At 32.4% G+C, this 22147-nt stretch overlaps 2 protein-coding genes across 2 annotated transcripts; one reads left to right on the forward strand and one right to left on the reverse strand.

The window, feature by feature from the left end:
- Window positions 1–6642: 6642 nt before the first annotated feature.
- LOC143059627 (prohibitin 1-like) lies at window positions 6643–15100 on the forward strand. The gene is made up of 6 exons (XM_076233141.1): window positions 6643–6873; window positions 8070–8231; window positions 9829–9971; window positions 11425–11541; window positions 12419–12514; window positions 14800–15100. The coding sequence occupies exons 1-6, from the start codon at window positions 6792–6794 to the stop codon at window positions 15010–15012; spliced, it is 813 nt and encodes a 270-aa protein (XP_076089256.1). The 5' UTR covers window positions 6643–6791; the 3' UTR covers window positions 15013–15100.
- A 2645-nt stretch (window positions 15101–17745) lies between these two features.
- LOC143059598 (superoxide dismutase [Mn/Fe]-like) lies at window positions 17746–22129 on the reverse strand. The gene is made up of 4 exons (XM_076233114.1): window positions 21854–22129; window positions 21401–21492; window positions 20718–20881; window positions 17746–18023 (listed from the first exon to the last, which is right to left on the reverse strand). Exons 1-4 carry the CDS (start codon window positions 22100–22102, stop codon window positions 17761–17763), a joined length of 768 nt encoding a protein of 255 aa, XP_076089229.1. The 5' UTR covers window positions 22103–22129; the 3' UTR covers window positions 17746–17760.
- Between the last annotated feature and the right edge of the window lie 18 nt (window positions 22130–22147).

The following is a 22147-nucleotide window of genomic DNA, read 5'->3' on the forward strand; positions in this document are numbered from 1 at the left end:
AAAAAATTGGATAAAAACTACCGATTTTTCTATGAAACTTTAGACGCACCCGTGTTTTTTTTTTTTTTACAATGGGGTGTTTTTTGTTCTGTAACTGAGGACATTTTTTGTCCTTTATGAATCCATATGACAAAGACTCCAATAAGGATAAATTTTGTTTCATAGAAAAATCGGTAGTTTTTATCCATTTTTTGTTCATTTTTATCGGATACAATAGATTGCAAAATACAAACAATTAATTGAAGTTTCGTATGCATCTATCAAGACCAGGCAATTTTTGACTAGTATAAAGGGTTGCCTTGGTTTTATAGCTCAAAACGGTATTATTCGTTTTGCTTTACATTGGGTCGAATAATGAAATAATAGCTCAGCACACTTCGGCGCAGACCAGCAGACTTTGGCGCAATGGTGTGCGATGGTTTATATAACGCGGGATACCTCAATTAAAGTCTACATATGTGTAATTATTATGAGCAGTATAATTGTTTCAATGCAAGTATATAAAGCATTTACTATAGTGTTATTGCCTATGGATGTTATAGTTCAATTTGCTGCGTTCTTATTGAGAGATCGTCCTATTTGATGTTTTGAATGTGGAAATCATTCTTGCTTCTACATGTTACCATTATATATTCATAAGAAAAGTTTGTGGACCCGTATGTATTTAGGGAATGATACCCAATCGTACGTATAAAAAACAAATCTTTCGTGTATTTCTCGTTTCACAGTCCTACATGTATATTGAATTTTACTCACAACTCAGTAAGTTGATACCAGCGCGGGGTACATGTATGCTTATGTACCTCTTATTCTAGATGTCAGGTAACTTTCTTGAGTTTATGTTCATATGTTGGATTGCTGTCTGATTGACGAATACTCGTCATTTTATATATATAGATTTTTTTAAATTTGTTTTTTAGGGATGCACCCAGTTGCACCTTCTCATTTAAGATATATTTCCGTGGCGTAACCTCGAAAGATTAGTCACATCACTAAAAACAATAAGGGAAATGAAACTTCTTCTCGCATGTTGAACTTTGGGTAATAGTCCTCTTCAACAAATTACTGCCTTGAACTCAATTTTGGTATAAATATAAAGAAGCCACAATTTGGTTCTGAAATGGATATTTTTGTAAACACCAAAAGCTAGGTAGAGCATATCCCTTAATTGATATAGGCTCTTAAATTCTGCAATGTTGAGAGACCATGCTAGGGCTGTTAGCAAGTCAAAATCGCTAAACTCTCATTATCCGTTGAGAGATTTTCTGAAAATACCGAATGGCTTTTGCCTTATTCGAAACTAAAACATTAGCAAATATAACTGGTGGCCTTCGGCTGTCAATTGTTCTTTTTGGGTTGTTGTCTCTTTGACATATTCCTGATTTTCATTCTTAGTTTTAAAATAACTAAAAATGTTATTAACAATTGTTAGTTCAAAATACATTTAACAAGTCAGAGTGCGTTGATACATGTTATATTCTACTGAATCTACTATATCCGTTATTATTACGTAATATATATATATCATACATGTAAGTCCTGTGTCCAGGTGGAAATAACGGGCGGTAATAACAATATGTGATTTGTATGTCAGGTGAAAGTGACAACGGGTGGTATATATACTACAATGTTTATCGTCTTCCATTATACATGAGGGTAAAGATGGGGGTTTATAGAAGGAAATTATAGACAAAAAAATAAAGATTACAGAAAATAACCAGACAAATATATAGAAAAGAAAATGATGAGGTACTAGAATATATGGAATAAAGAATGATCGGCAAAAGGTAAAACGAATTATAAATTGCCTAAAATAGAATACAGAAATAATGAATCCCCATTCAGACCCTCATGATCTGACATTTAAAGCTTTAGGACAATTATGGGCATGCGATACAGTTTTAGACCGACGGTGATTTTTATTTACAAAATCAATTTGTACATGTGTATATGTGCTAAAAATTATATCTTCATGTGCTAAATTTAAAAGACAAATGGGTTTGAATTATTCGACATTTACTTAATATTTCGGTTTCTTGGACATTTCTGTCCTTTGCGCAGACACCCTTAACATTTTATGTTTCAAAATATAAAGATATGCAGATTTCGGTAAAGAGATAAGGATTATCGTCATTACAAAATTGGGTTGTTACTACATTTGTGTAACAATTCTTTGTTAAAAGAAATTGATTTAAGAAAAAACGGTATTTTTGTTAAATATTTATCTAGTTAAAAAAAGTCGTTAATTTTTTCATAATAGTTGGAACAAAAATCTCCATACGGTATCAAGCCAAATTTCTAAAAAGAGGAGACATATGCTCTTAAGCTAAATTAAAATGGTTAAATCTCGAAAAAAAAAGTTAAAATGCTAAAAGAAAGAGTTTAATGTCTGCTTTTTTAGATTAATTCTGCGAATTGTTTTTGTCCGCACAAAACATCAAACAGAGAGATAAAGAGAATCACAACTAATTGAATAAAATGGAGGATTGAAATGGAGAATGTGTCAAAGAGACAACAATCTAACCAAAGAGCAGAAAATGGTGCGTCTAAACCCGGCTCAGGACTCCCAAGTGCACTAATGAGTTATAATATGCTACTAAGGACTAAAAGAGTGATGTACAATGTAAACAAATTTCTTATCTAGATAGAGATAGATATTTAATGCATATATTTAAATGTAATCATTAAAGATCACAAATAATAACTGAACAATGCCTGTGCCGGTTTTCGTTATTTTTTCCGAAAATCACTGAACTATAAGACACGTGTCAAATTACATAACTGATATCAATATTACCTTTAAAAATGAAAAAAATAATTATTTGGAGAAGAAAATTACCCTGACATTTAGATATATTTACCATAAAAATATTTTTAAACATTTTTTAAAAATCATTTAATATGCATCGGTTTATGATTTAATGAAAAAATATAGAAAATTGTTAAGTTGTTTTTTTATTAGGAAGGAAAATAATGTTTGCATCGAGAAAAATAGCCCCTCCCCTATAAATGATAATTAATTTACCTTATTGGGGGCTTAAATTTGGACACCGATCGCGAGACCTGACTGCCATAAACGAGGGGGGGCAAGGGGTTTAACTGTTATGCTGTTATGGGGCAATTTAATTCTTTGTTATCTGTTATTTTGAAAATATATTTGCTGTTAGCTGTTATTGTCTTATTCTTTGTTAGCTGTTATTGGGCTTTTAGTTTTTTTGTTATCTGTTATTGTGATAATGTATTTGCTGTTAACTGTTATTGAAAATTGGAATGTTAGCATTTTTTTTGACAGTCAATATTCGGTATAAATTGAAGATCTTTGGCCATTGGGGTCTACCACTACTAATATGTTTGTCCCGTATTCAGAGAAGGATTCCATTAACATATACCCATCACAGAAGTGAGGTCCATGACAATTCAAGTATATCTTACGATTATCCTTTGTAATAAATTCCATTTTTTTTTATGAATGTGTATTTAGAATTATCTTAATTTTTGTATGAGAATAATGTTCCTTGTTTTCCGTACGAACATATTAAATTAAAACAATTCTTAATATGACAAAAAGGAAAACATTTGGCCAGGAATATCTGACAAGGGTCTCAATTAAGGACTAGGTCCTAACAACCGCTTAACGTTTTATATAATATGGTACATAGACTCAGCTCTGTAATTCTTTTCAAAGCAGAACCAAATGCATTGTACAATGAAAGTTCCAACCATGTACTTGGGTCCGAAGCTGCACATAACTCATTACAAACAAAGATTTATTTCGTTTCAAGCCATTGTTTCCCTACTAAACTATGTATTCTACTTACTAGTACACTTGGTACAATCAAAAACCTTAGCTGATAAAAAATTGTTCAAATAAGGCCTTTGAAAATAGTGGAATAAATTGCTTTTAGAGTGTCAAAATTCGTTCGAAGTATTTGATAAATTGCATGCTTATAATTGGTGCTTTTGATTTTTCTACCCTATATACCACTTTGCCTCATAGTTTTATTAAGAAAGATTCACACACCTCATTAAATGGTCATTTAGAAAAAGTCAGAATATTCAAACTCTTTTAGGTCACTTTTTTTATTAGCAACAAAGGGAGCTTCAGTCAATATATATAAACAATACACCAACGATTCATGAGAACTGCTGAAAACATTTTTGTGTTAATGTCTGAAAACTGGAAAATCACCCCTTTTTAATTAATAAAACCCGTTAACTCGGAAACGTAAAGTCTAAAATTTATAAAAATAGAAAGTTACCTCATGTTGATAGATATAAACAATTCACCAAAATTCCTTGCTTTGTGAAAGCATTTTTGAGATATTATCAGAAAACTGAAAAAAAAACACCAATTTTATTGAATAAAAACCCATTACCCAGAAACTTAAAATCTAAAATTTATAAAAAAAAAAAAAAAAAAAAAAAAAAGATACATAAATTAATACTAAAAACATAGTCATAAAAAATGGAATGCATTACAAAGGATTATATCCGTAATAAGAAATACTGATTTGTGAAAGACCGAATTATTTTAATATTTCATTTACTGTTATCTGTTTTTGTCCATTTTAATTCCTTGTTATCTGTTATGGGCCAAATCAATTTGCTGTTTTGCTGTTATTGGGACCCCCCTTGCCCCCCCTCATAAACAACATATTACGAACAGCAAACAATTGATATGTATGAAAGACAACAACGGACACAAAATGATTGCACTGAATAATTTCAACTACCATTCAGATTGATTTTTCAAATCTCATCAAATTAGACATGCATTTGAAAAAAACCTTGGGATATCTATTACCGTTTGGTTTCAAATTGGAATTAAAAATTGCATTTCCGCAAAGAGTTTTAGGTAAAATCCCGTGAATCTCACCTCCTAGAAATTTGAAGTGTCAGGATGTTTGAAATATGTCTGAATTTCTTACATTTATTTATTGCAATCAATTATACCAAACATGTAGTTGAAATAATTTCTAGAACCAGTCACTGTCTGTAGATATAATGTGTCGGACATTGTATGCATAAAAATAAAATTAAGATTTTTAACTTTATGAAATAAAATTAGTAAGGGTTTCGCGGAACACAATGTCTCGCCTTCGTTTGCCGTAAACTTGAACTCTCAGGCTGAACAAAATCAAGACACTATATTTTGACTGTTAGGAGCTTCTGTGCAAGTTCACAAACATTTCCGGTGCCTATAAATAGCCGACTTTAATTTTAAGTTATTTGAATCTGAGCTGGCAAAATAGCATATTATCTATTATGCTGGTATCAGCAAAACAGCTACAAGTAGTGCCTTTAATTAAAATGCATATTGATTTTAAATACTATTCTAAATAAAATAGCTTTGAGAATCGTGTAAAAAGCGTTCGTTGTTCATTCGTCACTGAATCATTCATCGTGCGTGTATCGTGCGTGCGTGTATCGTGCGTGCGTGTATCGTGCGTGTATCGTGTATTTATCATTCATCGTGCATCGTGCGTGTATCGTGCGTTCATCATTCATCATTCATTTTGCGTTAATCCTCCGTGTAACGCTCATCGCTCATCGTGCGTGTATCGTGTATCGTGCGTGTACCGTGCGTGTATCGTGCATTCACCGTGCGTGTATCGTGCGTGCGTGTATCGTGCGTGTGGTCAGTTTGAATTTTAGAAGGTCTGTACAAAGCGTCCATATAAAAGTTTATATTCTTTATTTTAATTAGAAGTCTCTAAAACATATCTTTTTTTAAAACATTTTAAAAGCATACATACTAAAACTGATACTAGTTTTCTTTTCTTTAAAATTAAGGAAGTCTGTAAACAATCTGTATTGAAATAGAAGATATGCATTGTTTACTTCTTACTAAACATGCAAACCCATATGAAAAATGATAACTCTAATTATTTTATTGATAAGCATATCATATTAGTTTTTATATAAAAATTCAACAACATCAAAATGCTTTACAAGATAAACATATAAATATCGTGTGTACATGTGATTTAATGAGCCAGGACTGAGGTCACTATAAGTGAATACACCAGACCTAGGACACAGGATGCAAGGCGAAAACAGAGTAATTGACATCTAGCAACACATATCATTTATGCATAAATAGTATCATTCAATAAATTTGGATTTCATATAGTCATATTAAAATCGGAAATAAGACCAGCAAAATAGTAAAACTCTATATAGATCGCTATTTTGCCGGAGCTGGCAAAATATCCACTGCCTAATTTATATCAGAGACATGTAATACAAAAAACAGAAGTCATTACTAAGTGCTGGTAGTGTGAACTACTATTTGATCGTGATTTTTCGTGCAGTTTATATATCCAAAGTTTAATTTTAAGAAGAAGTCAAAATACATCTAGTTCATATATGTAGTAAGATTGAATGTGATGTTTGTATGGATTTATACTAACCTGAGATATGTTCTATTCTTGAATCTTTTAATTATGAATATGGTCACATTTTTTTGAATATTTTAAAAGTATTTGTCTACATCCTCTAGATAGGGTTTTTTGGTCATGGTTAATCATACTACATTAATTCCTTTTTTTTAAATAAATTGTGGCAAATTACCAAATTACTTCTAAAAAATACCTTCATCCGTATTTAAAACAGGTTTGTATCCGTCGTCCGGTAAATGTTTTAGAAAATATCCGGTTTTCATAGCATGCTGCCTTGACCAAAAAAAGTTGACCTTTCTTGGATTTTATCATCCTTTTTTATTCAGAGTGTGTGACAACAACATTTTTGAGCAATATATTCTTTCTTAACCACCACAAACGCCATAAACAATGTCTTTTCTTAGTAAAATTGGATATCTAGGCCTTGGTGTTGCTCTAGTCGGTGGAGTCGCCCAAACAGCATTATACAACGGTAAACTTCATCTTTTTGAAAACCTTATTTCGTCTTGTCGAAGATGAGTTTGACGCACTGAGATATTGTTTATATGTTAAATTTAAATGACAGTACATTTGAGACTCGTAATTTAATTTCTAAAATGTTACACAATTATGTAATCAGCTGCACAGCCACAGGTGTAGAAGTCATGTGGGTTCAATAATCGATTCAGTGCCAGTGGTCCTTATTGGCCTTCATATTTCAATTTTATTTTAGTATAGTAGAAACAATACTGGCTCTCAGAGGTAACAATTAACAACAATTGAAATGCATGTGAACTCAAAACAAGGTTGCAGTAAGTAGGTCATTGATATTGTTCTGGCTTTGATTTCATCATCAGACCTATAACTTACATCAGGTGCAAGACAACTAGTCACTGAGATAAAATGTGCTGATTCAAGGAAAAGACAACTCAGAACATCTTTTAATTATAAAAAAGAAGATGTAGTATGATTTAAAAGTTATAGTCCGCTATAAAAGTCATCTTGGACCAATACGTCAATACGTAAACTCTGACCATCTATACAATCGACTTGGACAAAGTTATGTTTAATAGTATAAATAGGAAAGATTTGACTACATAAATGAGTTTCTTACATGAACAAAACTTTTTCTCAGAAGTTGGGCTGTCATAATCACATGATTACTCAAAGACTTTAAACAATGATTAGACAAATCAGACTGTGTATCACAACTTTTAGACAATGTTGTTTGATCAGGTTTTATTTAGTACCTAGTTGTCTCTAGGCTGAGTTTTCCTGCATTGTTAACATCATGACATGCATGATTTTTATGCCCCACCTACAATAGTAGAGGGGCATTATGTTTTCTGGTCTGTGCGTCCGTCCGTCCTTCCGTCTGTCAGTCCGTTCGTTCAGGTTAAAGTTTTTGGTCAAGGTAGTTTTTAATGAAGTTGAAGTCCAATCAACTTCAAACTTAGTACACATGTTCCCTATGATATGATCTTTCTAATTTAATTGCCAAATTAGAGTTTTGACTCCAATTTCACGGTCTACTGAACATAGAAAATGATAATGCGAGTGGGGCATCTGTGTACTATGGACACATTCTTGTTTTTAAGGTTTTCAATATTAAAATCAAATTTTTTATTGGTTAAAGAACACATATATATATCACAATGATAGAAAATGTATTCTTTTCTATTTTTTCAGTTGATGGTGGTCATAGAGCAGTTATATTTGACAGATTCAGAGGTGTACAAGACATAGTTTCTGGAGAAGGAACACATTTTTTGATACCATGGGTACAGAAACCAATCATATTTGACATTCGATCAAGACCAAGAAGTGTTCCTGTTGTTACAGGAAGCAAAGGTAGGAAAATTTTCCATTGATAATAAATATACAACTGAAACTATCGAAAAAACTATTCGTTTGTGCTAACTACTAACTACCAGTGGTGGATCCAGAACTTTTCCTAAGGGGGAGCCCGCTGACTGACCTAAGGGGGACCCGCTCCAGTCATGCTTCAATGATTCCCTATATAACCAAATTTTTCCCACGATCCCCCTGGATCTGCCTATGACTACATGATGTAGCTGATTACTGTGAAAGTACTTTTATTCGTGGGGTACCAATTTTCGTGGTTTTCGTGGATGTTTTTATCCACGAATTTAAGTGTCCAACGAAATAAAACAACCATTGTCCAAATCTAGACATGGAAAGATCCCCATGTAAGTTTGACTACTGATAGATCTAGAGAAAATATTCAATAACGCCAAGTTAATAGCAGTCACAGAACCACAACTGCATGCAGGATTATACCAATTTAATCTTTAATAACCTAAACTTTACAACTTTTGATCTTTTAATTCTCATAAAAAAATATTTTTATCGATGAAAGTTAGATTTCCGGTATTGATATGCTAGTATGATAAAGTGTTCATTTATATCCTCATAGTTCTCGTACATATGGGAAATAATAATTCATGCTGGGCTTGAGAAGAATTATTTGACAATTCAAGATTCGTTTATGGTATTTGTTTATGTTACTGTTTTCTTTAAATGGCATGTTTATGGCATAATTAACACCTTTGATGGTCTTTAATCTGATGATCACACTATCTTGAGCTAATTAGTGTTGTCACTACGATTTACACAGGTCAATGTTTACTTTGCAATTTCCTTCAATTCAGACTATTTGTAACCTTCGTGTCAAAAGGTTTTAATATTTCAATTATTATTTTTAGAAAACTAAAATCCACGAATATAAAAACCCACGAACATGTAAATATTGCTCAAACCACGAAAATTGATACCCACGAATTAAAGTACTTTCACAGTAACTTGATTGTGTTTAAATCAGATGCCTGGTAGATAAAATAATTTTAAAACATCCTAGTACATTATCATGATTATGTTTTGCTTATATTTAAAGGGGTTACGGGATGGGGTATATAATAAATCATTGAGATAGCAATCCATAAGAAATAAAATATACATTTATTAGGGCAACATTATTTTCATTTAGTCTTCAATGATAGCATGATTTCAACTTGTTATCAGAAGGGTAAAAATCAAAGAATATTGAATTGTTTTCTTTTAAAGGAATGTTTCAGCCTCTGCTGCAGGGGAGGGGGTATTAAGTTATATCCTTGTCTGTCTGTTCGTGGTCCATACATCAGTTTGTCTCAAAATTGGATTCGTTTTTTTTGTTCTGAAAAACAAATGTTAAGAAACTCATACACAATGCCTAAATTACATGTACCTCAAAACTCAGATCAAGTAAAAATTTGGGTAGAGTCACTTTTACAGAACTTTTTTGAGTTGACACATTTCCCGTATATTTATCGTGTTTATATCATGCATATTATTTGCTTATTTTCCCAATTTTTGTCAGTATACAAAATCTTTGCACTTTTCTATATGATGGTTTTTGAGCAATCAAAGAATAATCATTTTATGTTTTCAGATTTACAGAACGTTAATGTCACATTGAGAATTTTATTCAGACCAAAGGCTGATGCCCTCCCAAATATATACACAAATGTTGGTCTTGATTACGATGAAAGAATTCTTCCATCCATCACAAATGAAGTCTTAAAGGCTGTAGTGGTGAGTAAATTTGATTAGAGATGCAGCATGCAAGGATGTATAAATGAAACAATATTTCATTTTGTTTTGATGAATTGGCGTCTCTTGTTAACATTAAAAGTATATGTTTGATTTCACCAGAGCTATCCTATTTCCTACCGGAAAATCCCTACACAAATGAACGTCTTGAAATATATTGTCTATTAAAATTCAAAAAATGCAAAGTTATAGTATTGTAAAACAGGAAGAAAGAAAGTTAATGTTAAAAGTCAAGCACACATCTGAAAACTGTTTCCGGAATATGAAACTACCTGGATACCATTACCCTTATTCCTTCTGCAGGGGCGGATCTAGCCATTTTAAAAAGGGGGGGTTCCAACCCAGAGTAAAGGGGGGGTTCCAGCTATATGCTTCCATTCAAATGCATTGATCGGCCAAAAAAAAGGGGGGGGTTCCAACCCCCGGAACCCCCCCTCTGGATCCGCGCCTGTTCTGCCATATTCCATTTGGCTGTATTGAAGTAATAATATCTCCAAGATAGACAATTTGATAGACTCAATGGGTAAAAAAATGTAATCTGAAACAAAAATCCCTTTTCTACTGATAATTTTATTTGCATGTTCCTCATTCAATGATTGAGGTTGACTCAAAAATCTAAATTAAGCACAAACACATTTATTTAATATTTACATTTTTTTCAAATTGTCAATACATTGTTAATTGTTAAATGTAGCCTTGAAAGAAGAGAAAATAAAACCCTACAGATCTGAATAAATATAAAGTAAATATGTATAAGAAGATATGGCATGTATGGTATGAGTGCCAATGAGACAACTCTCCATCTAAGTCACAATTTGTAAAAGGTCAAAGTACAGTCTTCAACATAAAGCCTTGGCTCACATCAAACAGCATGAACAGCCAGCTATAAGGCCAAATAAAAATATATGTGTGGTTCCAGTTACAAACTTTTAAAAAATAGGGTCGGTATGTCGCTATTTTAAAAAAAAATAAAAAATTTTAATTTTTGATTGTCAAAATCAGGGAAAAAATTGAGTGTTTACTGAAATTGTTTCCAGTATTATACAAGCTCAAACAGGAAGGCCGTCATTTTTACATGTGTTTGGTTGTAAAATAAACAATCATGATATGTTTTTAGCTAATTTTGTTGCATTCTTGTATGAATTTTTGCATTTTAGCCATCCCAGATACTTTTGATGGAAATTCAGATGACAGAAATCTATGAATTTGATTATTTTGATTCACAAATTTCATCTTTTGAAAATTTATTTTTCAGAAATGAAAACAAAAGTTCTAGAGTTGGGACGTTTTAACTAGGATTTGTCTGGTAACTGGAACCACACATATATATTTATTTGGCCTAAAGATCCACAAAAATGACCAGTGTTTCACAGAAAAAAACTGAAATTTAAAATACATGTACCACCTTTAATTTGTTTTCTTTTTGTTCTATTAGGCCCAGTTTGATGCAAGTGAAATGATAACACAGAGAGAAATTGTATCACACAGAGTTAGTGAGGAGTTAACAGAAAGAGCTGCCACATTTGGTTTAATTCTGGATGATATTTCATTGGTAAGTGTTTTCAGGGGTCAAGAATTGGTCCTTGACCTTTGGGTTTTAATAATTTTAAGAATATTTCTAAGATTAATTTGGACTATATGAAACATGTGCTTTTAAAAAAAAAAATCCTAGTTTTTATAAAAAATGGATTTCGTGGATTTTAAGTCTGACATGTATTTATACAAGAATGTAGAAAATTAGTTTATTTGTTTAACATTATTAAATTTGAGGTTCTACTGTACCCATGAAATCCACGTATATTGGTATCCCTGGGATAATAACGAATTCCTATTCAGGAAGACAATATAATTATATATGTCTCTATTATAACCGTTATCATGGAATTACCATAGAAATTGTTGAAAATGTGTGGTTTTTTTTTTTACTAATTCCTCATAGGCTATGTCAAGGTACTCAATGGAAAAATACCTTAAACATGTTACAAAGGAGAGCCATGGTGTAGTGGTTAGTGCATCCGACCACAAACACAAAGGTTCCTGGTTCTATCCCCACTGGGAAGAAAATTTGAGGGAATAAATTTTGGCTCTCCTTTGACACCATTTGCGAGTATGGTCTTGAGAAACGATGATAGTCCTTTGGAAGGGGACGATAAATGGCTAACCCGTGTTAAGAGAGAGCCATATCTCTTGCACATAAAAGACACCATTGTAGTATTAAAAAAAGGGCAGGCTAATGCCGCTACAAGGCAGCACTCACACCCGCAAAGTGGATAGGGATTTAATTTAAATATAAGTTGCAATAACTTGTTTCCCAATCCACTATAAATAAATATGTTTAAACTAAAGAGAAGTGGAATGATGATTGTGACTATTCTTTACACTCTCAGAATGATCAAGGGAAGATAATCCAAAGATATTTTATTTTCCAGACACATTTAACATTTGGTAGAGAATTCACACAAGCTGTAGAAATGAAACAGGTAGCCCAGCAAGATGCTGAACGAGCTAGATATCTTGTAGAAAAGGTAAGATTAATATGAGGATAGGCATTTCCAATTTTCATTCAACATTTTTAGGTACCCCCCATGTTGAATAAAAAAGACAGACCTCATGGGGGTGTCAAGTAATCACATAATCACAATTTTTTTGCCAATATAATCACATATTCATTGATTATTTTTTTAACAGGATAATCAAATAATCTAAAACACGGGTTATGTTCTTCTCATATATATCTTATGATAGTATGAAACTAAACCCCTAACGGGAGGGATTGTGCCTGATATTCATATGATGAAGACATAATCTTTCAATCAGTTTAATTGAGGTCTGGAGCTGGCATGTCAGTTAACTGCTAGTAGTCTGTTGTTATTTATGTATTATTGTCATTTTATTTATTTTCTTTTGTTACATCTTTTGACATCGGACTCGGACTTCTCTTGAACTGAATTTTAATGTGCGTATTGTTATGCGTTTACTTTTCTACATTGGCTAAAGGTATAGGGGGAGGGTTGAGATCTCATAAACATGTTTAACCCCGCCGCAATTTTGCGCCTGTCCCTAGTCAGGAGCCTCTGGCCTTTGTTCGTCTTGTACAATTTTTAATTTTAGTTTCTTGTGTATAATTCAGAGTTTAGTATGAAGTCCATTATCACTGTACTAGTATACATATTTTTAGGGGCCAGCTGAAGGACACCTACGGTAGCGGGAATTCTCGCTATATTGAAGACCCATTGGTGGCCTTCGGCTGTTGTCTGCTCTATGGTCGGGTTGTTGTCGCTTTGACACATTCCCCAATTCCTTTCTCAATTTTATTCTTGTTTATCAAATAATCATATATATTTGGTTTGGTAATCAAATAATCACTGTAAAATGACCAAGTAATCACATAATCAAAATCAGGAGTCTCATATACTAAAGGAACAATAAAATTTAAAAGGTCAAAGAAAAACCAATGATACCATATTACCATGACAAAAATAACAATGAAAAGAAAAACAAATCTTCAAGGCACTACATAGAAAACTAAAGTCTTAAGCAAACCAATGCCGCCAACACTTTGATAGATCCTGATCCATGTGTGGCACCTGTCTTGTTGTTTTCGTGTGGCACCTGTGTTGTTGTTCATTGCTCATTTGATGATATTTAAGTCTCACTTTATAAAATTTTACTATTTTGAAATTCAAGAATTCCATTGCTTGTATATTTTTAAACATGAACTAAGAAAGGCCAATATGGACACACCATGCACACACAGACTTGTACAGATGACCTTGAACATTTTGAAATGAACAAGTCAAAAGTTTAAAAAGTTAAATCAGCTGTAAAAAAATTAATTGATCAATCTATATTAAATATGAAAATAATTAGATGGGGGTACACATTAATAAGCAGCAACCCCCCCCCCCCCCCCAAAAAAAAAAAAAACAAGCAGAGGACACATAGTTTGGTATTGAATGTGCAGTGGGTCTAAATAATATGTCAATCTCCAAATAGTCCCGAGTCAATCAAAGTTTCGAATATTTTAACAGACACATTCAATGATCTGTTATCAACGCTTATTTCATATTGGTTAAGGATTGGCTTCTCTTATTGGATAAAAAGGGGCCACATGACATTCTTTATTATTCATTCCATTGGTCTTTAACAGAACAAAATTGACCAGAAAACCGATCGTTTACGGACTTTTACATGTTAATGACCGGTGAGGCATGGTTTCTCTGTTTAGAGAGATATCATTTTAATAAAACATTTTCCTGTTTTCAATTTTATATTTAAGTTGTTGAATTGTTTACCATATGTTTTCGTAAATTATAAAATTTTAAAAAACTATTTAGTATTCATATACTGAAAAATTGCACTTTAATGAATGGCAGTGACTTATAGTTACATGTATTACTACGGCTGGTCTTCACTCTTTGCTATAGAAGTGGTACAATAACTTGAGTTTGCTTTGAACTTTTTGAATTTATGAGAATTTGTGAAAACATGGTTCCTCATGGACTGGCAGTAGGACAGTGGTTTTGACTGCGACAGCAATAATGACCTCCCCTATGGCTCAGTCATTATCATTGTTTTAGTCAATACCACTGTCCTTTGGGCAGTCCGTATATCTCCATAATCACCAGTTTTTCAATAACTATTATGTAATTAATCCTTATGATCATGATGATAAAAAGCAACACACAAAAAAAAAAAAAAAAAAGAGAAAAAAACGCTGAATTCTAGAATGAGTAAAAACTGGAGAGAAAAAAGTAACATATTTCAAATAGTGGCGAGGTTTGTAACTTTTTAGAGGTTTTTTTTATAGGCCGAGATGATGAGGCAAGCTGCTGTCATAACAGCAGAAGGAGATTCAGAAGGAGCCAAGTTACTGGCCTTGGCATTCAGAGAGGCAGGCGAAGGATTAGTCGAATTACGTAAACTAGAGGCGGCAGAAGACATTGCCTACCAATTGTCTGGGTCACGTAACATCACATACTTACCGTCAGGCCAACAGACATTGTTATCCTTACCGCAGTAACTGTGTCTATAAATAGAATAGACGATATATTTCTGTTTGTGTATATGTATGTAAAGTTTTTGAGACAGTAAAAGAACAATTTTTCTAATTAGGTTTTGTCTTTCATATGTTAGATTAATTGTTAATTATTTATTATTCAGTTTTTATGCAAGTTAATCAACATGATCAGCTTCATATATGTTCAGGTGAAGCTTGCCTCTGGGTGCAGGAATTTCTCTCTGCATTGAAGACCAGTTGGTGGCCTTTGGCTGTTTTCTGTTCTTTGGTCAGGTTGTTACATTTGTATCTCTTTGACACATTCCCCATTTCCATTTTCATTCCCTTCTCATAGGAGGATGTTCCCTGAGGGCCCTTTTTGGCCATGCATATATATATCAAGTAAATATCCATGTCAGTGTCTTCCCTAGAAAATTTCTCATGCATGGTGGGTCCATGATTAACTTGCAACACGGCGGAGATTAATTTGACTATTTATTTATTAGCTATCTGGCAACTTCTATAATGTAACTGAAGTCTAGAAGTATAACGAACTAATAAAGAAGGTTGTAAAATCCAGGCACATGCTACGTGATGCATTCAATTATCAGTCGGATGAGTTTAAATCACCTGTGGATATTTGTTACTTGTCACTTCACTTTCAAAATATCGATAATAAATATTTTACACAGCTACGATTTTCACACATAATGGGATGCATAGCGGCAATGATGAAAGCATGGCGGTCTAAATTGATGCGTAGCGGTACCGCTATGGTTGAATAGCCTAGGGAAAACACTGCATGTTTCTGATCAAGATGAGAACATGTTAATGTGGTATGAATATGAAGCCTCCTTTGTACTAGACCAACAAGTTGGGCTGGCTTTTGAAATGTGGTAGTGCACTGCACGAACTAACAAACCACAATAAAGACCAGTTAACTTGCTTAGACAAATAACTCTTTACTACATTTAGTAGCAAACCACTCTGCTGTTAATTAATGTTACTACTGTAATGCTGTGTGGTTAGAGGAGAAGAAGTAATTAACAATTATCATACAGTTCCATATAGTTCGTTTACATTCTCATGGTCTGGTCGATAATTTTCTCATTAGCAATCATACCACATATCCTCATTTGTGTTTTAGCAAAATTCAAGATCATTGAACAGATAAACAAGATCTTCAAAAGGAGAACTAAAGCTTCAAGTAAAATGTATTTGAAATATTGTCCACAAGTCCTCAGGTGATCTGCTGCATTCATAAAGTTTGTCAGTATATATTGAAGTTGTATGCATGGATATTACTATCCGGCAGCAGTGGTGTAAGCTATATGCTGAAAGCATTAAATTTCAGGAGGCAAATGTCCTGGATGCCTCATCTTTTATACCATTACCTTATGTTACAAAGTGTATGCCTGTTGTATGTCTAATGTCTATGACCTCATTTTTATGGTTCAGTAACAAAATTGAGTTTTTTTTGTCATGTGAATTTCTCTCTCATTATGAGTAATAGGACAACTATATTTAGTATATTGGTCCCTTGCAAGATATACATGACCATCAGAGAGGATTCACATGACCTTGACCTCATTCCCTGTTTCATTGATCAAGATTAAAGTTGTGTGATTAGGTCCATTTCTCAAATACTATAAGCAGAAGGATAACTATATGTGGTGTATGGAATGACTGTAATGGGCACATGTCAGTCTGGCAGGTTTCATTTGACCTTGACCTCATTTAATGGCTCATTGGTCAATGTTAAGTCTATGTTTTGGCCTGTTTTTGAACTACTACAGGCAATAGGTCAACTATAGTTGGAATGATTGTAAGGTGTGCATGTCTGTCTGGTAGGTATCATCTGACATTTGACCTTATTATCATGGCTCATTGGTCAATGTTATTTTTTTTGTGTATTTGTCTGTTTTTCGAGTGCTATAAAGTAATAGTTTTTCAAATTCTTCAAGTAGTATTTCAGCTATATTTGATGATTGAAATAATTGTAAGGTGTACATGTCTGTCTGGCAGGTATTATCAGACCTTGACACCATCTTATGTCTATGAGATACTACAAATGTATTAAAGTAACAGGTCAACTATATTTGGTTTAATGAATGATTGTAAGGTGTACATGTCTGTCTTACCTGATTCATATGACCATGACCTCATTATCATAGAAGATTGATAATGTTAAGTTCATGTGATACTTGTGGTAAAACCCTCAGACAGGAAACATAAAAAAGGAATGTCCCTAATCAAATGTCAAAATCAAAAGCTCAAACACATCAAAAGAATGGATAACAACTATCATATACTTGACTTGGTACAGGCATTTTCAAATGTAGAAAATGGTGGATTGAACCTGGTTTTATAGCTATCTTAACCCTCACTTGTATGACAGTTGCATCAAATTCCATTATATTGACAACGATACATGAACAAAACAAATGGACACAATAGGTAAAAATGTTAAAATAGGGGTACAGCAGTCAACATTGTGTTATCATCTTAATCACTATAAAAACAAACAAAAGTAACAAAGAACGTTAAAAATGGATGTTCCATCATATTATGAGTACCGGTACCCGTAACCAAATGGAAGAAATATTCTGTAATATTTTTTCCACTGGAACAAATATGGTATTTTTTCCCTACAAACTAAATGATATGAAATATTATTTCAAACAGGAATCAATGAAATTGTAGGTTAAGGGGACCTTCTGTTAGGGGGAACAAATATATGTCGACAGATATCTACCGAACAAATAATTTAAGTTAAAACCATAAGTATAGTTCATCATGCCCTTTATTTTTTAAAAACCAAGAATCCAGTTCTTCTACATTTTTCCAGTCCACAAGTTTCCACCAATCAGAGATATGATTAGGTCTCTTGTTTTTATGTTTTAAATAGTAGGCGTGTTCCCATACATCAATCACTAAAATTGGGCAGAGTCCTTGTGACAATGGAGAATCCTGATTGGCTGTTGTTGAAATGATGAGCATCCTGTCCTTTGGTTGCCTTGACAACCATACATAACCTGTAATTTAAGGAATAATATAATATAGTACTGGCTTAGAGTTTCAATATTTTTATCTAGAATGAAAAAAATATTAACTTGGATATAAATGGAAATACTAGTCAATATTGAAACTGGACTTGCGTTTAGGGGTTCCCTATCTTTATTATAAAGTAAGGTGATAATGTGTGATTGCCACTGACTTACAGTTTATACGGGGTCAGTAAGTAAATTTTCTGATGGTGTTGTAATCTGGAAAATTATTTTTTTCAAATTCCAGTATTAAGCATATCATTTTTCCAAAAGTTCAACATTTATGATCTGTCAATGAAATAATGTCATTGAACAATTTTGTCTCTTGTTAAAATTAAAATAAATCTCATTTATCTAAGTATACTATAAAGAAAGCAAAACGTTTCTTTAAATTGATGACTGACATCCTAAAACTTAAGAATGGTAAATCAGAAAATTTTCAAAATCAATTGATAGCTTGTTTTTATTTATCCTAGCATAGTAGTCTATTTTTCTTTATCTTTATAATCTCAACAATTGTGTAAAGAAAATTAATGCACAAGCTGGAGTAGGATATGTGAGATATTAAAATTCATCAACCAGTAAATTTTACAAAATCAGAAGGGAGCTTTCTGTCATCTTTTAAAATGTTTTTATGAAAGTTTTACGGAAACTCATCAAAGTATGAAAGATTGCTTGAATTTGTACAATGCTTTGTTTGATGTACAAACAGAGGGAAGGACTGACAGATAAAGGGATAGGGTCCTTGACGTGGAGGTTAAAACTTTACTTGTTATATAACTAGCTATAATCATGATTTTTAAGTTGAAGCTGTGATAAAGATACTTTCAAGTTTTGTTGACTGATTTTGACAATTTTCATGTTGTTAACAAGTGTTTTTTTTTTACATTAGTCATGAAAGTTTTCAACTATATGAAGTTCTATGCATTTGTTGTCAACTGAAAATTGTCTCCCCTTGTTTAGATCAGGTACTTCAGATAATTTTCAATTTCATAACAAATCTAAAAATTACTGATCAAAACAAGGGGAGGTAATTTTTTTACTATTTTTTAATAATGAAAATCAGAAATACCTGCTGCAAACAAGGGGAGATAATTTTCAATTTCATGAAAAATCTGAAATTCCTGAGATGGCAGAAACCATTAAATCTTCAGAATTTCCTGGATTTTTGATTTTATTTTTTGAAAAATTCATTCAAGCTTATATACACATAAAATGTATGGTTTCAAGTAACGAAGATGTGTGCACGCTTATGTGAACATATAGAAAACCATTTACTTTGGGTGTCTGTCCAGCATGGAGATTTTAAAATTTATAAATGCATTGCAAATAAGGCAAAAAATTTGATGCTCTGATACCAATCTAATCCTCACCTGCAGAATCCTGCTAAAAGCCGACAAGAATTGAAGCCAAAATTCAAGAGATAAATTATATTCAGTGAATAAGACCCTTGTCAGAACGTATCCTTACCATCAAAATCTCAAGATATTTTTCTTTAAATAAAACTAAATTTCCCCCCACTTCGATTGGATGTCGTCAAGTGAGGAGACCAGAATTTTGACTTCTGATTGGACCCATATGTGAAGGAAATCACCAACCTGTGTATGCAACTTTTTACTTGGCAATGTGTAGTACAATAACCTACAATTTACAGACATTTTTTTTTCAGTCCACATAATGCAATTATATACCTCAATGCTTCACAGAATAACTATAACAAATTTTCTGCATGAGACACATGTTCTGGTACACTAAAACTGTCACTTGCCACCTGAATCAAACAAGGGGGGATAGTTATGCAATTTCATTATTCAAATCTAAATCTGATCCAAACAACAGTCAGGGATATAACTCTATAGGGTTATTACAGGAAAATAACATACATTTGTTATTGTGGACTAAAAAATCAAAAACTGTGATAACATACCTATGTTACATGTTTCAAAGGGACAATATACATCATAAGTTTAGTTAAAATGTATACAAGTTCTATTGATATTACTATTGTCTTTATTTATACTTAACTATTGAAAGATGTAACAGTTCATAGTATTCCAATTTTGAACAGTACACTTATATGTTATTACAGAAAAAAATGCCTGTAATAACTAAAGGGTGTTATCACAGCTTCTCTATATCACTTCAAAGCATTTGCTCAGACATAAATCATGCTTAATTACAATGTATTTTAATTTATTGTAAGAAATAATGACCAGAGCATGTAATGAGGTTCTGCACAAGTTTCTCAGTAATTCCCAAGTTTCTTATAAAAATTATAATAAGTTACATTCCTTTAATAACTATGCCTTGTTATCACAGCTAAGTTAATTCTTTAATAGCCTTGTCTCATTGATTTACCATGGTTAATCAAAAATGTATTAATTCAATTTAAAAATTAATTATCAAGGCTTTGCATTTGGTTTCTGCGCAAAGTCCCAAGAGTTCCCTAGAGTCCACTATAGATTAAATAATTTTACAAATAACAAACATATGTTATTATAGATTTAGAAAATTTAAGGAAAAGTATCTGTAAAAACACACGCAAGTTATTTTCTGTAATAACCCTATAGAGTTATATCTCTGACTGAACCAGGGGAGATAATTCTCAATTTCATAACAAATCTAAATCTGATCCAAAAAAGGGGAAATAAATTTCAATTTCATAAAAAAAATCTGAAATACCTGATCCAAACAAGGACAATGCTTTCTGTGTAAATGCTTCTTTAAATTTATCAAAGCTGCCAAAACTTCTTTCAATATCAGTCATCAGATTTGAAGAAGGTTTTCTGTCTTCTTCATCAGGGTTTGGTGACATGATCCACCAATATAAATTATGATTCACAAATCTATAAAGAGAAAAGATATGATTGGTTAAGTTAATAGCTTAATGTGATAACAACATCTACTAAATGTAATTAGATAACTGTTTAAAAATCTGTAAATTGTTTATTAAAGGTTAAGATTTGGATGACCTCATTAATATTATATGTAGTATACATCAGTTAAAAATTACTAATCAATTTGAGATTTTAAAGGTGACTGCTGGTAATTGACGATGATTTAAACCAGCAATAGAATTTCAAAGGTTATTATATAACAGGGTTGTTCAAAGTCAGAAGCCTATAATTCAGTTGTTGTTTGCAAGGTCTGTCATTTGTTTTTGTAAATTGTTTAGTTATAAATCAGATCAATCTTTTTTTCTTCATTTGAATTGATTCACATTATGCCATGTTAATGCCTTTTACAACTGATTATACAACAAGAGTTTTTCTCATTGTTCAAGGTATTGTTGTACAGTGCCATACAAGCAAAAATTTAAGAATTTACTGCATACTATTTGTGTCTTATATTTACACAACACCTACCCTCCACCGTTGTTGACTATTGCAGATTTATATTGCTGAGGAATTTTTTCAATAGCTATCAAAATTGTCTGGATAGACTCTTCTGCTGGCCACTAAAAATAGAAATAACATGTTATTTCATATTGAATACATATATCTTATATGATTTACTATACATCTCTGACATGTAGATGTTGTCATTTGACATGCCCACTTGCGAGCAGCTAACTACCATGACTACCATGACTACTGGAAACATGAACTTTGACTAAATGAAATAATGAAATTTGTTTAAATTAGACAATGTTAGAGTGTACTGGTATATGTCTTTGATGTAATCTTGAAACAGAACAATATATAATGACATATAAAATATTCTTAACTCATATCATGTCAATACTAAAGCATTTAAACTGTATTCAAACGATTATACTGTATGCTGAAAGAAAAAAAATCATTTTTTTCAGTAATCACAGAATGATTATACTGTCTCCAGCTTTCTAGAACAGCATTCAACTTCTTTGTATAAGCTGCATGATGTCCTTGGTGATGAACTCTCAACGTTTCCTTGTCAATGTAAGGTTCAAGTTCATCATAGTCATACGGAAGACTTGGTAAGTCATAATCAGCAGCAATAACGTCGTTTATCTTGTATATTTCTTGCTTGCCACTGCTGAAATCGAGTAAAATAGCCAAACAAAAATAATTAAAAACTGCCGCCATTTTGACCAGACAAACAGGTACTGTCACATGATCTAAGGGTTTTCC

Source organism: Mytilus galloprovincialis, chromosome 14, assembly GCF_965363235.1.
Source record: "Mytilus galloprovincialis chromosome 14, xbMytGall1.hap1.1, whole genome shotgun sequence".
Classification (NCBI taxonomy): domain Eukaryota; kingdom Metazoa; phylum Mollusca; class Bivalvia; order Mytilida; family Mytilidae; genus Mytilus; species Mytilus galloprovincialis.

Excerpts from the sequence above, each read along its gene's own strand:
- LOC143059627 (XM_076233141.1), top strand. The coding sequence starts at position 6,792 with ATGTCTTTTCTTAGTAAAATTGGATATCTAGGCCTTGGTGTTGCTCTA. Across the intron at positions 8,232-9,828 it reads TGTTGTTACAGGAAGCAAAG|ATTTACAGAACGTTAATGTC; the intron begins GTAGGAAAATTT and ends TTATGTTTTCAG. Across the intron at positions 9,972-11,424 it reads AAGTCTTAAAGGCTGTAGTG|GCCCAGTTTGATGCAAGTGA; the intron begins GTGAGTAAATTT and ends TTGTTCTATTAG.
- LOC143059598 (XM_076233114.1), bottom strand. The coding sequence starts at position 22,102 with ATGGCGGCAGTTTTTAATTATTTTTGTTTGGCTATTTTACTCGATTTC. Across the intron at positions 21,493-21,853 it reads GGAGACAGTATAATCATTCT|TGGCCAGCAGAAGAGTCTAT; the intron begins GTGATTACTGAA and ends TTCTATTTTTAG. Across the intron at positions 20,882-21,400 it reads ATAGTCAACAACGGTGGAGG|ATTTGTGAATCATAATTTAT; the intron begins GTAGGTGTTGTG and ends TTCTCTTTATAG.